Genomic DNA, 15,342 nt, shown 5'->3' with positions numbered 1-15,342 from the left:
AGTGTCTTTTAATTTCATGGCGGCAATCACCATTTGCAGTGATTTTGGAGCCCCCAAAAATGAGGTCTGCCACTGTTTTCACTGTTTCCCCATCTATTTGCCATGAAGTGATGGGACCGGATGCCATGATCTTCGTTTTCTGAATGTTGAGCTTTAAGCCAACTTTTCCACTCTCCTCTTTCACTCTCATCAAGAGGCTGTTTAGTTCTTCTTTGCTTTCTGCCATAAGGATGGTGTCATCTGCATATCTGAGGTTATTGATGTTTCTCCTGGCAATCTTGATTCCAGCTTGTGCTTCCTCCAGCCCAGCATGTCTCATGATGTACTCTGCATAGAAGTTAAATAAGCAGAGTGACAACATACACCCTTGATGTATTCCTTTTCCTATTTGGAACCAGTCTGTTGTTCCATGTCCAGTTTGAACTGTTGCTTCCTGACCTGCATACAGGTTTGTCAAAAGGCAGGTCAGGTGGTCTGGTATTCCCATCTCTTTCAGAATTTTCCACAGTTTATTGTGATCCACACAGTCAAAGGCTTTGGCATAGTCAATAAAGCAGAAATAGATGCTTTTCTGGAACTCTTTTGCTTTTTTGATGATCCAGTGGATATTGGCAATTTGATATCTGGTTCTTCTGCCTTTTCTAAAACCAGCTTGAATATCTGGAAGTTCACGGTTCATGTATTGTTGAAATCTGGCTTGGAGAATTTTGAGCATTACTTTACTAGCATATATCCTGAGGAAACCAAAATTGAAAAAGACATATGTATCCCATTGTTCATTTTCTGCACTATTTATAATAGCTAGAACATGGAAGCAACCTAGATATCCATCAACAGATAAATGGATAAAGAAGTTGTGGTACATATATACAATGGAATATTACTCAACCATAGAAAGGAATGCATTTGAGTCAGTTCTAATGAGGTAGATGAACCTAGAACCTATTATATAGAGTGAGGTAAGTCAGAAAAAGAAAGATAAATATCGTATTCTAACACATAGATATGGAATCTAGAAAAATGGTACTGAAGAATTTATTTACAGGGCAACAATGGAGAAACAGATACAGAGAATAGACTTAAGGACATGGGGAGAGGGGAAGAGAGGGTGAGATGTATGGAAAGAGTAACATGGAAACTTTACATTAGCATATGTAAAATAGCCAACGGCAATTTGCTGTATGTCTCAGGAAACTCAAACAGAGGCTCTGTATCAACTTAGAGGGGTGGGGTGGGGAGGGAGATGGGAGGGAGGTTCAAAAGGGCGGGGATATATGTATTCCTATGGCTGATTCATGTTGAGGTTTGACAGAAAACAACAAAATTCTGTAAAGCAATTAGCCTTCAATAAAAAATAAATAAAAAAAGAAGGTAGTATCTTATACCAATAGGTAAGTAACTAAACAAGGAACTGAACCCAGGTAAGCCTAAACTCTCTTTATACCAGTTGCCTGGGAGGAGAGAGTTTCTATGAAGAAGTCAACAGAGGAAAAGAAGTATAATTACTATACAAAGGTGTATTTGAAGCTTAGAAGGTAGTTTGTAATTATCAAGAGTAATCTCAGTGAGCTTGCATAAGAAAAAGCTATATTAGTGAACACTTTTCATTATATTTTAGTACGATGTTATTTATGTTAACTTTGTCATAATTTGTTATATTAAAAATCATTATCAGGTGAAGTTTTTTAATGATTATAGAGATTTTATACCACATTGCATAATTCTGAACTTTAAACTGATATTAAATTTTTTTGAATTTAGGTTCATACTTTAGAAACAAAAGATCTTTTGCAGAAAACACACATGCATCAAATGTTACGCTTGGTACAAGCTCATCCTCTGCACGAGATAGTAATTATCCTCAAATACTAAAATCTCCATTATGTGCTGGAAATCCCCAGAGATCAGGTTATAAAAGTTGGACACCACAAATGGGATATTCAGGTAAAGTAAGTGGAATATTGACTTAATTGATCTTTGAAACTTTTAAAGTTTTATAAATTATATATTAGGGTAATTAAGGTAATATGAAATTATTTGAAGCTAATATGGAAGACAATAATAACTATGTCAATTTAGCCATATCTACAATTTGATGCTAGATTAATAACACTACATAGTTTGTGATATTGTTTGCTTAAAAATGCAGGTCTAAGTTTTCATCATTCTGACAAAAAAAGATACTAGAAAGAGAAAGCCCTTCCTTTTATACATATTTGCTTAAATCTAAAGTTGGTCCTGTAATACTATTGAGTGTTTTTTAATATTTAAATTTTAGTATTTATCTAGATTTAGATTTTCTTGAGGGGAAAATGGGTGAAGTAGGTCTATATGTGTAAGCATCATTTAGTTAAAGGTATATGGCTATATAATACAGGGAGCCCAACCCTGAGCTCTGTGACAACCTAAAGGGGTGGGATAGGGGGTTGGATGGGAGGGAGACTCAAGAGAAAGGGATATACGTATACTTATGGCCAATTTTAGTTGTTGTATGGCAGAAAGCAACACAACATTGATTAAAATTAAAAAATAAAAATTAAAAACAAAATTTAAAAAGGTATATGAATGTATAGATTTACAAAATAATGACAAATTATTTTTCTAAGTGATTTTACTAATGTGTACTCTTACTGGCAATGTATGAGAGTTCTTGTTGATCTATATCCTACCCAGCATGTGGTACTGTCAGACTCCTTAACATTTAACAGTCAAGCAGTTGTAAAATTCCCTGATAGCTCAGTTGGTAAAGAATCCACCTGTAATGCAGGAGACCCTGGTTCGATTCCTGAGTCGGGAAGATCCCCTGGAAAAGGGATAGGCTACCCACTCCAGTATTCTTGGGCTTTCCTGGTGGCTCAGCTGGTAAAGAATCTGCCTGCAATGTGGGAGACCTGGGTTTGATCCCCTAGGTTGAGAAGACCCTCTGGAGAAGGGAAAGGCTACCCACTCCAGTATTCTGGCCTGGAGAATTCCATGAACTGTATGTTCAGTGGGGGTCACAAAGAGTCAGATATGACTGAGCAGCTTTCACTTTCACCTAAGTGTAGTCTGAATTAGCATTTTCCTGGTTATAAATGAGGTTGATTATTTTTCTTAAAATGTGTATCTTCTTTGCTGGACTATAAACTCTATGAAGACAGAGACTGTAGCAGTTAAAATCCAATCTGAAGTAAAACTATACAATGATTTAAACAGGAAAGATTTAATATAAAGAATTATTAAACTGTGATGGAAAAATAACTATAGGATATAAGAAAACTCTGTGAGGTATCCTAGGGCTGAGGGGGCTCCTAAGAGATCACACTTGGAAGTGGCCCTCGTCTAGGTCCCATTTCCAAGGTTGGAGTGCAGGTCTCTTTGCAGAATGTGAATACTGAATGGCAGTTTCAGTAGTGCCTGCAGATTTGCCAGGTCAGAGCTGGTCTGCTGTCCAGGGCGAACAGGAGGCAGTTGGGGTGGGTGAACTATAGCTGGTGGCTAGCTGTGTAATGAGAGTGGGCTCTGGTGTGGGTTGGAGGCTTGGAGTACACAGTCTCCCCGTTGGGAGGGTTGACATCAAGAGGACTGTGGGAGGCAGACTTGAGGAAAGAATGAAAGAGCCAAGGGAATTAGTATGGGCAGGAGGCCTGGAATGCAGGATGTGTATTCAGAGGGCTGAGGGAAGGTTGTCACTATGCCATGCTGTAGCTGTGTGATCACCAGACTACAGCACATTCTGGATGTGTAACTGGGCGCATCACCACCAGATGTCCTCATATCTACACTGCTGACCCACCATACTGTAGTGGAAACTGCAGGAGAGCCCATCATCCTGCAAGGTCCCTCCAGTGCCCTCAATTGAGAAAACTTAACATTATGCACACTTTAAGGAGAAATACTTATAGCGGTTCTGTCCATTATTGCTGAACTTATATTGAAGTGTGAATTTGAAGCTGAGCGATAATAAATTGATAGCTGCCATAACTCCTTTGGCTGTAGAGCTTCTGTATATGTCATTCTACACACATCTGGATTTTTTTGACAACAACAAAATGACTTTATGTTTCTACTTAACAGGATGTATACATCTATACTTACAAGTGAGGGGGTTCTCACTCTTTTCCGAAATGAGAAAATTCATAGTCCCAACAGTCATTGTATATTAATTATCTTAAATTCAGTCATGGTCCCACAGAATATTCTGTTACTTGAAGACTAAACCTCCATTAAGTTGTGAATAAACTTTTTAAAATTGAAAAGAGAGAAAAAAATGGTTAGTTTGTACCAATAAACATGCATATAACAAAGCATAGAGATAACATCCAAAGCTACTGCTGTTTTTATTTCTGTAATTGGTCATGATGTTATAGTTGAGATATTTGGTTTTCTTCTTTCACTACCCATTTTGAATTTCCCTAACTTGGAGCAGTAAGGCTGGAATTACCCCGACCTTCATTCCTGAAGGGTCTGAGTCCTTAGTCATTCTGCCATTTTTGCTTGCCATAGTTTTCCATTCACCTTTACTATTGGAAATACGAAGATTTCCCTGGTGGCTCAGATGGTAGAGTGTCTGCCTACAATGTGGGAGACCCAGGTTTGATCCCTGGGTTGAGAAGATCCCCTGGAGAAGGAAATAGCAACCCACTGCAGTACTCTTGCCTGGAAAATCCCATGGATGGAGGAGCCTGGTAGGCTACAGTCTGGGGTCACAAAGAATCGGACATGACTGAGCGACTTCACTTTCACTTTCAAGGGGTGCCTTAGCAAATCCCTGGGGTTCCATTCATAGTCTACTTTGCCTCCTTTGTGTATAGCAGCATAATATCCCCTTGGCAATTAGGATTGACCACACCATTCATAGATAACTCCCCTTTTTTCTTATTGTTTCAGTAGCATAAATAAGGAGCCTAAAATGGACATGTGGTGATTTCATCTTCCAATTCAGTAGAATCATTGTTAGGTTACCTGGTGGAGCCAGTAACCATATGGAGATTAAGATCTCAAAACCAACAGAGCTCAACATTACCAGAATGGGATACAAAAATTCTTTTGGTGGGTTGGAAGGCATAATAGAGAGAGTAGCCACCCCTACATTCTCACATTGATTCTTGGACCTGTGTATTCTAGTTATGAGGAATACAGCATCTATGATTCCAAATATAAACTGCATCCTGTAAGAGAGAATCCAATTTTTCAGGGTGTTGCCTCCCAATTGGCATTGAGTCTTTAGTAAGTTTTTCTGCCTTTAGATTAATCAACTGTAAACACAGTTGATTCAATGGGCTGTAGCCCATTGATACATTTTTTTCTTTTGCTGTGAAGTGAGTTCCTTGATCAGATGCAATACTGTACGAAATGCCTTGATGGTGGATAAGGCATTCTGTGAGTTCATAGATGATGACACTGGCAGAGGCATTGTGGACCATTTCAAAATACAGAAAACAAATGGATTTTTAAGTGATGTTCAATTTTGATAGTAATTTAAAAAAATAAATATTTAAGCCTCAGTTCATTAAAGCAGATGATAATAATAATACCAAAAATAACAATACATTGCAGGAACTAGTAATGGTAAGGATTCAGTAAGATTGGTTTTTCTCATATACTGGTGATAGAATTAAAAGTCGGTACAATTATGAAAAGAAATTTGGCAATATACGTGACATCCTTTAAAAGTTTTCTTTTGTTCCATCCAGAAGTAATTTGACTTCTAAGGAGCCAATTTGGAAGTAATATGAGACCCAGAAAAAAGCTTTATGTACTATGATGTTCATTTTAGTATTACTTATATCAGAGAGGTAACAGTGCAAATTTTTTTTTAAGTTTAAGGGAGATGTCTTCTGAGTGAACTGAATTTCCAAGTACTGAAACTTTATATATAGTTTCCAATTAAAAAATGAAAAGATTGTATTTGATTGCAGAACTTAAACTGACTTCTGTAGATCTAATATAAACTCAATCACCAAGAATAACAAAGCCTTCATGGCAAAAAAGGTTCTGAGATTTAGACACATAGATTTTTAAATGAACTCTTAAGTCTACTACTGACTAAGATAGCATAAATGTGTAAATAATTTTGTAAGTGTTATAATAGAAGAATAGAAAAGAAAAAAGGATTGTAGATTAGAGAGGGAAAGGAGGGAAAAAAAGGTATATTGAAAGGTTTAAAGGGAATAAAATATGATTTTGCTTCTTTGAAAAAAAATCTTAGATATATGTAGTTCAGTTCAGTTCAGTTCAGTCGCTCAGTCGTGTCCGACTCTTTGTGACCCCATGAATCGCAGCACACCAGGCCTCCCTGTCCATCACCAACTCCCGGAGTTCACTCAAACTCATGTCCATCGAGTCAGTGATGCCATCCAGCCATCTCATCCTCTGTCATCCCCTTCTCCTCCTGCCCCCAATCCCTCCCAGCATCAGGGTCTTTTCCAATGAGTCAGCTCTTCGCATGAGGTGGCCAAAGTACTGGAGTTTCAGCTTCAGCATCAGTCCTTCCAATGAACACCCAGGACCGATCTCCTTTAGGATGGACTGGTTGGATCTCCTTGCAGTCCAAGGGACTCTCAGGAGTCTTCTCCAACACCACAGTTCAAAAGCATCAATTCTTCGGTGCTCAGCTTTCTTCACAGTCCAACTCTCACATCGATACATGACCACAGGAAAAACCATAGCCTTGACTAGATGAACCTTTGTTGGCAAGGTAATATCTCTGCTTTTGAATGTGCTATCTAGGTTGGTTGTAACTTTCCTTCCAAGGAGTAAGCGTCTTTTAATTTCATGGCTGCAGTCACCGTCTGCAGTGATTTTGGAGCCCCCCCCAAAATAAAGTCTGACACTGTTTCCACTGGTTCCCCATCTATTTCCCATGAAGTGATGGGACCAGATGCCACGATCTTAGTTTTCTGAATGTTGAGCTTTAAGCCAACTTTTTCCCTCTCCTCTTTCACTTTCATCAAGGGGCTTTTTAGTTCCTCTTCACTTTCTGCCATAAGGGTGGTGTCATCTACATATCTGAGGTGATTGATATTTCTCCCAGCAATCTTGATTCCAGCTTGTGCTTCCTCCAGTCCAGCATGTCTGATGATGTACTCTGCATAGAAGTTAAATAAGCAGGTGAGAATGTACAGCCTTGACTAACTCCTTTTCCTATTTGGAACCATGTTGTTCCATGTCCAGTTCGAACTGTTGCTTCCTGGCCTGCATACAGGTTTCTCAAGAGGCAGGTCAGGTGGTCTGGTATTCCCATCTTTCAGAATTTTCCACAGTTTATTGTGATCCACACAGTCAAAGGCTTTGGCATAGTCAATAAAGCAGAAATAGATGTTTTTCTGAAACTCTCTTGCTTTTTCGATGATCCAGCAGATGTTGGCAATTTGATCTCTGGTTCCTCTGCCTTTTCTAAAACCAGCTTGAACATCTGGAAGTTCACAGTTCATATATTGTTGAAGCCTGGCTTGGAGAATTTTGAGCATTACTTTACTGGTGTGTGAGATGAGTACAATTGTGCGGTAGTTTGAGCATTCTTTGACATTGCCTTTCTTTGGAATTGGAATGAAAACTGACCTTTTCCAGTCCTCTGGCCACTGCTGAGTTTTCCAAATTTGCTGGCTTATTGAGTGCAGCACTTTCACAGCATCATCTTTCAGGATGCCTTATAATTTCATATGCTTTATAAAGCTGTTCTGTATTACATTGAATTCTTATAACAATTTTGTTTAAAATGTTTGGTATTTAAAAAGGTTAAACTGTTCTATACATCAGTGTCTCTTTTGCTGCCTCGTATACAGGGTTATCGTTACCATCTTTCTAAATTCCATATATATGCGTTAGTATACTGTATTGGTGTTTAGAACTGATGTATAGAACAGTCTTATGGACTCTGTGGGAGAGGGAGAGGGTGGGAAGATTTGGGAGAATGGCATTGAAACATGTGAAACGTCATGTATGAAACGAGATGCCAGTCCAGGTTCAATGCACGATGCTGGATGCTTGGGGCTGGTGCACTGGGACGACCCAGAGGGATGGTGTGGGGAGGGAGGAGGGAGGAGGGTTCAGGATGGGGAACACATGTATACTGATTAAATAATTTTCTATTAAAGAAAAAAAAAAAAAAGAGTAAATAGCTTCCAAAGGAGATTTGAGGGTCTTGCTTTCTGAGCAAAGTTTGAGTTTTACTGCACGGATATATTGGCAAATCTCTGTCTTTCTCACTAGCTGGTTTTTTTTTGTTCTTGGTGAGGTTCTATAGAAAGGAAGCTTCCGGGTCTCTGAATAAAAAAAAAATAAATAAATAAATAAAAAGGTTAAACTACTTACCTGAATATTTACGGTCTGTGAGGCATAAATTTCAAAATCAGTAATACATGTAGTGGTTAAGAGTGCCAGGTCTGGATTCAGACCACCTGTGTACACATTCTACCAGTTCCATTAGAGCTTCAGTCTCCTTAGAAGTAAATGGAGAAATTAATGATGTCTATTGATAGAGTCAAATACAAAAAAGGCCTTAGTCACCTGTATAACCTCGATGATGTGGTCACTCACCTGGAGCCAGACAGCCTGGAATGGGAAGCCAAATGGGTCATAGGAGGCACTACATAAACAAAGCTAGTGGAGGTGATGGAATTCCAGCTGAGCTATTTCAAATCCTAAAAGATGATTCTGTGAAAGTACTGCACTCAGTATGTCAATAAATTTAGCAAACTCAGCAGTAGCCACAGGACTGGAAGATGTCAGTTTTCATTCCAGTGCCAAAGAAGGGCAATGCCAGACAATGTTCAAAGTATCATACAGTTGTGCTCATTTCACATGCTAGCAAGATAATCCTCAAAATCCTTCAAGCTAGGCTTCAGCAGTGAACCAAGAACTTCCAGATGTATATGCTGGATTTAGAAAAGGCAGAGGAGCCAGAGATCAAATTGCCAATATCTGTTGGATCATAGAAAAAGGAAGGGAATTCCAGAAAAATCTACTTCTGCTTTATTGACTACACGAAAGCCTGTGACTGTGTAGATCACAACAAATTGTGGAAAATTCTTAAAGAGATGGGAATAACAGACCACATGACTTGCCTCCTGAGAAATCTGTATGTAGGTCAAGAACCAACAGTTAGAACTGGACACTGGTTCAAAATTGGGAAAGGAGTATGTCAAGGCTGAATATTGTCACCCTGTTTACTTAACTTCTATCTGAGTACATCATGTGAAATGCCAGGCTGGATGCATCACAAGCTAGAATCAAGACTGCCAGGAGAAATATCAACAGCCTTAGATATGCAGATGATACCACTCTAATGGTCGAAAGTGAAGAGGAACTAAAGAGCCTCTAGATGAGTGTGAAAGAGGAGAGTGATAAAAGCTGGCTTAAGATGCAACATTTAAAAAACTAAGATCATAGCATTCAGTCCCATCACTTCATGGCAAATAGATGGGGAAAAAGTGGAAACAGTGACAAACTTTATTTTCTTGAGCTCCAAAATTGCTGTGGATGGTGACTGCAGCCACAAAATTAAAAGACCTTTGCTCCTTGGAAGAAAAGCTATGACAAACGTAGACAACAAATTAGAAAGCAGAGACATTACTTTGCCAACAAAGGTCCATACAGTCAGAGCTGTGGTTTCTCCAGTAGTCATATACAGATTTGAGAATTAGACCATAAGGAAGGGTGAGTGCCAAAGAACTGATGCTTTGAAATTGTGCTGGAGAAGACTCTTGAGAGTCCCTTGGACTGCAAGGAGATCCAGTCCAACCTAAAGGAAATCAACCCTGAGTATTAACTGGAAGTACTGATAATGAAGCTGAAGCTCTAGTACTTTGGCCTCCTGATGTGAAGAACCCAACTCACTGGAAAAGATTGATGCTGGGAAAGATTGAGGGCAAGAGGAGAAGGACGCAACAGAGCATGAGATGGTTGAATGGCATCACTGACTCAATGGACATGAGTTTGAGGAAACTCCAGGAGTTAGTGAAGGATAGGGAAGTCTGGTGTGCTATAGTTCATGGGGTTGCAAGGAGTTGGAGATGACTTAGTGAATGAACAGCAACAATTGATAGAATCATGGTGACAAAGTTAATTCAAGTAAAGAACTTTGAACATTCTTGGCACATTAATAAAATATCCAACCTTATACAGATATCTAGTTTCTACAGTTTGTAGCTATATGATTTATACTATATAAAATGCATTTGTGTATATTATGCCATTTGATCCTTTCAGCTACCGTATTTTGTGATTTTTGATTACTTATTATGAAATAATTTGCTCAAATTCAGATAGCTTTTAAATGACAAAATAAGATAAATAATGTTTTCTTATCCCAAATTTAGTGTTTCTTTATGATTTCATTCCAGTAAAATGCAAAATAAGACAATATGTGATTTATTATTTCTAAATGTGAAGTTAAGTTTTGGCAAAATAGAGAATTAACATTTTTATTTGGTCTGGATATGGAAAGATTTTATTTTGATGAGGAAAATAATATTTTTTCTTGGATATTAAAACTCTGCCATTGATTTGGTGCTTTGAGATCTTATGAGAAAGAACTACAAATTATTATGTTTATATGTTTTCTTTCAACAGTTTTGACAGCTACATCCTCATCTGCAGTTTCTGCACACTCTCCTTCAGTTATTGTAGCTGTTGTAGAAGGGAGAGGACTTGCCAGAGGTGAAATAGGAATGGCAAGTATTGATTTAAAAAGCCCACAAATTGTATTATCTCAATTTGCGGACAATACAACATATGCAAAGGTAAGTATTTATACTCCTAGAAAATGGTTCATCTAGAGGGTACTTTGAAGATTTTCAAGTCAGTGCGTCCCTAATTAGTTTACTTTTTGTTAGAATAATGGTTATTCATTATTGCACCAATCTAGGTTACTATGAATTAAAAGAAACATTTTTTACATCTGATTTTAATTTTTAAATATTATTTTGTTCTGAAATAACATGTTTTGCTGTTATTTGAATATTCCAAATTACTATTAATGTTTCTAAAATTAATATCTTCTAATAATTCCTGGACTTAGTCCAAAAATAACATGTGTCATAATGCTATCTCCAAAGGGTTGTTTCCACAGAAATGTATTTTAATTTTATTTTCTAGAAATAAGGGAGACTAGTGTTTTAGATCAGTAATAATTTAGTCCCTCAACTCCTTGCCTTCACTTCCTATCATTCATCATTAATTTGAGCCACTGGTCTGTTGTAATCTCTATATTCTAAAAAGTTATTTGACTCAAATTCTGTTATGAAAAAATATTAAATACTATGTTATTTTTAATGTTTTATTATTCCTTATTTCTTTCTCGCATTCCCTTTTTTGGTTCCCTAATATGTAGATTTCCTCTCTCTACCTAATAATTAACTTTTTAGTATGCTTAACAACCTAAATGATATTAGTACTATGTATCTGGGTATTTCACATTTCTTTGCAATTTAAAAATGATAGGATAAAAGTTTTTTTTTTTTTTAACTGGAATGTTTGACATATTAAGAATTTTTGTGTCTAGGATAGTTCTAATTTACCTGACACTGTGAAAAACATCAGTCATAAAACAGATGTTTCTCATCTGTGTTTCCGTACTTTTCAGCTTCTAAGCTGTACCAATGTGGCCATACTGATCGAGTCACCATAGTTAGCTATTGAATGTTTATGTTTTTTATGGAGATGAATAAAATACCGAGTAGATGATTTTACTAAAAACATTGTTTTTAAGGAATGCCTACTCGATAAGTTCAAATTATTTGGGGGCTTACAGCTGATACAAACTATTGTAAGTAAAATACAGCCTATGTTTATGATAATATATTTATAATTTTATAGAATGTATGTTTAACATAGCACCATTAGAAATATGTTTAACTGAAATATAATTAGGACAGTTGTGATTTTGTATATCTCTGAATTAATTATAAGCATTTATCTCTCAGAAAAATATGAAACATTTTTGGTTTTAGAGACTCCTAAGCCTACATTTAAGAGATTATTTATTCAAACAATTTTAGGTGATCACTAAACTTAAAATTTTATCACCTTTGGAAATAATAATGTCAAATACTGCTTGTGTTGTGGGAAATTCAACCAAGTTGTTTACTCTTATCACAGAAAATTTCAAGGTAAGTGATTTTTAAATTCTCAATAGTAACATTCAAGATCTTCATATTTTTAAAAGTCCATTTTAAAATATATTAAAGAACAATAATTTGACTAACTTTATATTTACCATAATGTACTCACTAAGTACAAGTCCTAAGCTAAGGGACTACTAATACATACAATTAGTAGTGGGAAAGATTGAAGGCAGAAGAAGGGGACAACAGAGGATAAGATGGTTGGATGGCATCACTGACTCGATGGACATGAGTTTGAGCAAGCTCCGGGAGTTGGTGATGGACAGGGAAGCCTGGCATGCTGCAGTCAATGGGGTCATAAGGAATCAGACACAACTGTGCAACTGAACTGAATACATATAATAAAGATGATGAATTCACTTATTTAATTTGGTACTCTTGATATACTTTGAAAAAAGAAAAATGTTTTAGGTAATAAGGGGTTTTTCCAGAGTATACAGGAGGCAAAAAAGTAACTTCTTCCTTCCAGTGTCCATATATGAATTCAAGAGAAGGACCCTGAACTGTTCCTGTTTTGTTCATGCTCCCACATGTTATATTAATTTCTGTTTCTGGGGGTAGAAGCACTATGATTGATTAATCCCTGGTCATTGACTTTTTGCTGTGGGGCACAGAGTACTGTAATTGACAGTCCTAAATGGACAGAGCAACATAGAATGTGGGATAGATAAATCCTCTGAAGGTGAAAACAACATATATCTATGACCCTTGAGATGTAAGGCGATATAGCCTAGTGCTTAAGGACAGATGAGCCAGACTGCTGTGGTTTCAAATCCTGATTCTAAATGACTGTGTGCAAGTTAAGTTACTCAACCTTTTTCAGTTCAGTTCAGTTCAGTCCCTCAGTCGTGTCCAACTCTTTGTGACTCCATGAACCGCAGCATGCCAGGCCTCCCTCTCCATCACCAACTCCCAGAGTTCACCCAAACCCATGTCCATTGAGTTGGTGATGCCATCCAACCTCTTTAAACTTCAGTTTTTATTTGTCAGTAAAATAGGGACAATAATAGTATCTACCTCCTAGAGAGCTGGTATTTTATATCGGGTAATCAGAAATGGTCTCATTGGTGAGGTTTCATTTGGGCAAAGTCTTGAAAGGAGTGAGAGTGAGAGAGCCATAAAAGTACTGCATGCATGCTTAGTCACTAAGTCTTGTCCAACTCTTTGAGATCCTGTTGACTGTTTGCCTGCCAGGCCCCTCTGTCTATGGGATTTCCCAGGCAAGAATACTGGTGTGTGTTGCCAATTTCTTCTCCAGGGTATCTTCCTGAACCAGGGGTTGAACAGGTGTCTCCTGCATGTCCTGCATTGGCAGGCAGATTCTTTACCACTGAACCACCTGGGAAGTCCTATAGAAATACTGAGTTGGCCAAAATGTTTGGTCAGGTTTTTCCATAACATGAAAAATCCCAACGAACTTTTTGGCCACCTCAATATTTTGTATGAAAGAATCATAAGCAGAGGGGAAAAAAAAAACAATGTTATTATTGTTGTTAACATTATTATCACACTTACCATAAAAAGACCTCAATTAAATAAGCAGTATGAAATGGAAGAAACATGGACTTCGTAGTCAAAGAAATCTAAATTCAAGTCTGAGCTCTGGCATATGTCAATTCTTTGATATTAAAAAAGTTACTTGGCTTCTCAGAATTTGACTTAGAGGAAAATTGTAGATAAGTATGACTTATGTCATAGAGTTATACTGGGAAGATTAAATGAGATAACTGTTCAGTCTTGAGACCTATCAAATTTCATACCTGCTTGTGACTTTATTTTTTCAGTCTTACAACTCTTTCAGAGTCCATTGCTAATATATTGCCTTTTTTACCTAATACTTTTATTAAAAATAAGCAGACCTTCTATTTTGCGATTGCATGCTTTTTAAAATTTTGCTCTTTTTAAAAAAGTTCCATTATCTCCTTTTCTTTATTCTGTAAATTAAATTCACCTCATGTAGATAATATTTCATAGATTTGATATCTGGAATTGGTATTTTTTGCTTTCCCAACTAGTATATTATAATATTTACCCTCTCTCAATTATGATAATATATTGAAAGTGAAAGTCACTCAGTCGTGTCTGACTTTTTGTGACCCAATGGATTATACAGTCCATGGAATTCTCCAGGCCAGGATACTGGAATGGGTAGCCTTTCCCTTCTCCAGGGGATTTTCCCAGCCCAGGGATCGAACTCAGGTCTCCTGCATTGCGGGCGGATTCTTTACCAGCTGAGCCACCAGGGAAGCCCAATATGATGCTGAATGCAAAACCTTTGTTGTTGCTGTAGAATAAAGTTAGTAGGAGTCAGAGACTCATTTTTTTTATTATTGTACTTAAATTTCATGCGAATATAGATTAATAAGAGCTACAGACTACTCAAATTCACTTAGCAAATAACTAGAAAAACTTATTTAACTCTAGAAAATAATAAATAATGAAAAATAAGCTTTGCACAATATTTTAAGCCACCTACCCATGTATGAGCATGTGTTTAAGAAAGCAGTTTTTGGCAAGTGCATGAAACTTAAAATTTATCTTGAAATTAAAAATTCTTTTCAGAATGTTAATTTCACTACTATCCAAAGGAAATACTTCAATGAAACAAAAGGACTAGAATACATTGAACAGTTATGCATAGCAGAATTCAACACTGTCCTAATGGAGGTTCAGTCCAAGTAAGTTAAGATTTGGGGCAAGTAGTAAGTCCCTAGTGTGTATTCCAGGAGGGAAAGGTCTTTTGTCTGTTTTGTTCTTTGCTATATCCCTACCACCGAGAAAAATGCTGAGAAAGTTTCATAAAACACATTCAGTAATTACTGAGTAGTAAAGTAATTAACTGAAATTTATACACAGGGCATATCTTGCTGACTTAATTTATATAGAATTTCTCCAAATTAGTCATAATCTATTGCCCTAATCATTGCTGCTCACTTTAACTTTGAAATGAAAAGCTTAAGTGGCCAGAGCTACTAGAAGTGTGAGGGCACAGAAGTGAAACACAGGTAAAGCTGTGTTCCTGTTACCTCACTCCTTTACCCCTTCGAAATGAGACAGGAAATGATACTTTTGGAATGGATATTTTTTAGAATTTGCTGAACAGATACTTTCTTTGAGCCAGGGAGGACTATTTGTTCACTAAGTTAATCATGACGATCTTTTCTCACCAAGATCCTATACATTATAGGATGTATATAGGAATGAGGTATGTTCCTATACATTATGATCTCCTGAC

The 15,342-nt window shown here is 37.0% G+C and overlaps 1 protein-coding gene across 1 annotated transcript in view; it reads left to right on the top strand.

Annotated features, from left to right (window-relative positions):
• Positions 1 to 15,342, top strand: part of MSH4 (mutS homolog 4) — a 92,780-nt gene that overhangs the window by 9,412 nt on the left and 68,026 nt on the right. The window contains exons 2-5 of the mRNA NM_001206255.3: positions 1,762 to 1,944; positions 10,564 to 10,724; positions 11,982 to 12,092; positions 14,670 to 14,785. Of these exons, the coding sequence (NP_001193184.1) occupies positions 1,762 to 1,944; positions 10,564 to 10,724; positions 11,982 to 12,092; positions 14,670 to 14,785 (571 nt within the window). The remainder of the gene's footprint in view (positions 1 to 1,761; positions 1,945 to 10,563; positions 10,725 to 11,981; positions 12,093 to 14,669; positions 14,786 to 15,342) is intronic.

This window comes from Bos taurus, chromosome 3 (assembly GCF_002263795.3).
Source record: "Bos taurus isolate L1 Dominette 01449 registration number 42190680 breed Hereford chromosome 3, ARS-UCD2.0, whole genome shotgun sequence".
Classification (NCBI taxonomy): domain Eukaryota; kingdom Metazoa; phylum Chordata; class Mammalia; order Artiodactyla; family Bovidae; genus Bos; species Bos taurus.
Note: the sequence above shows the minus strand (reverse complement) of the source record. Positions and strands in the feature narration are given on the sequence as shown.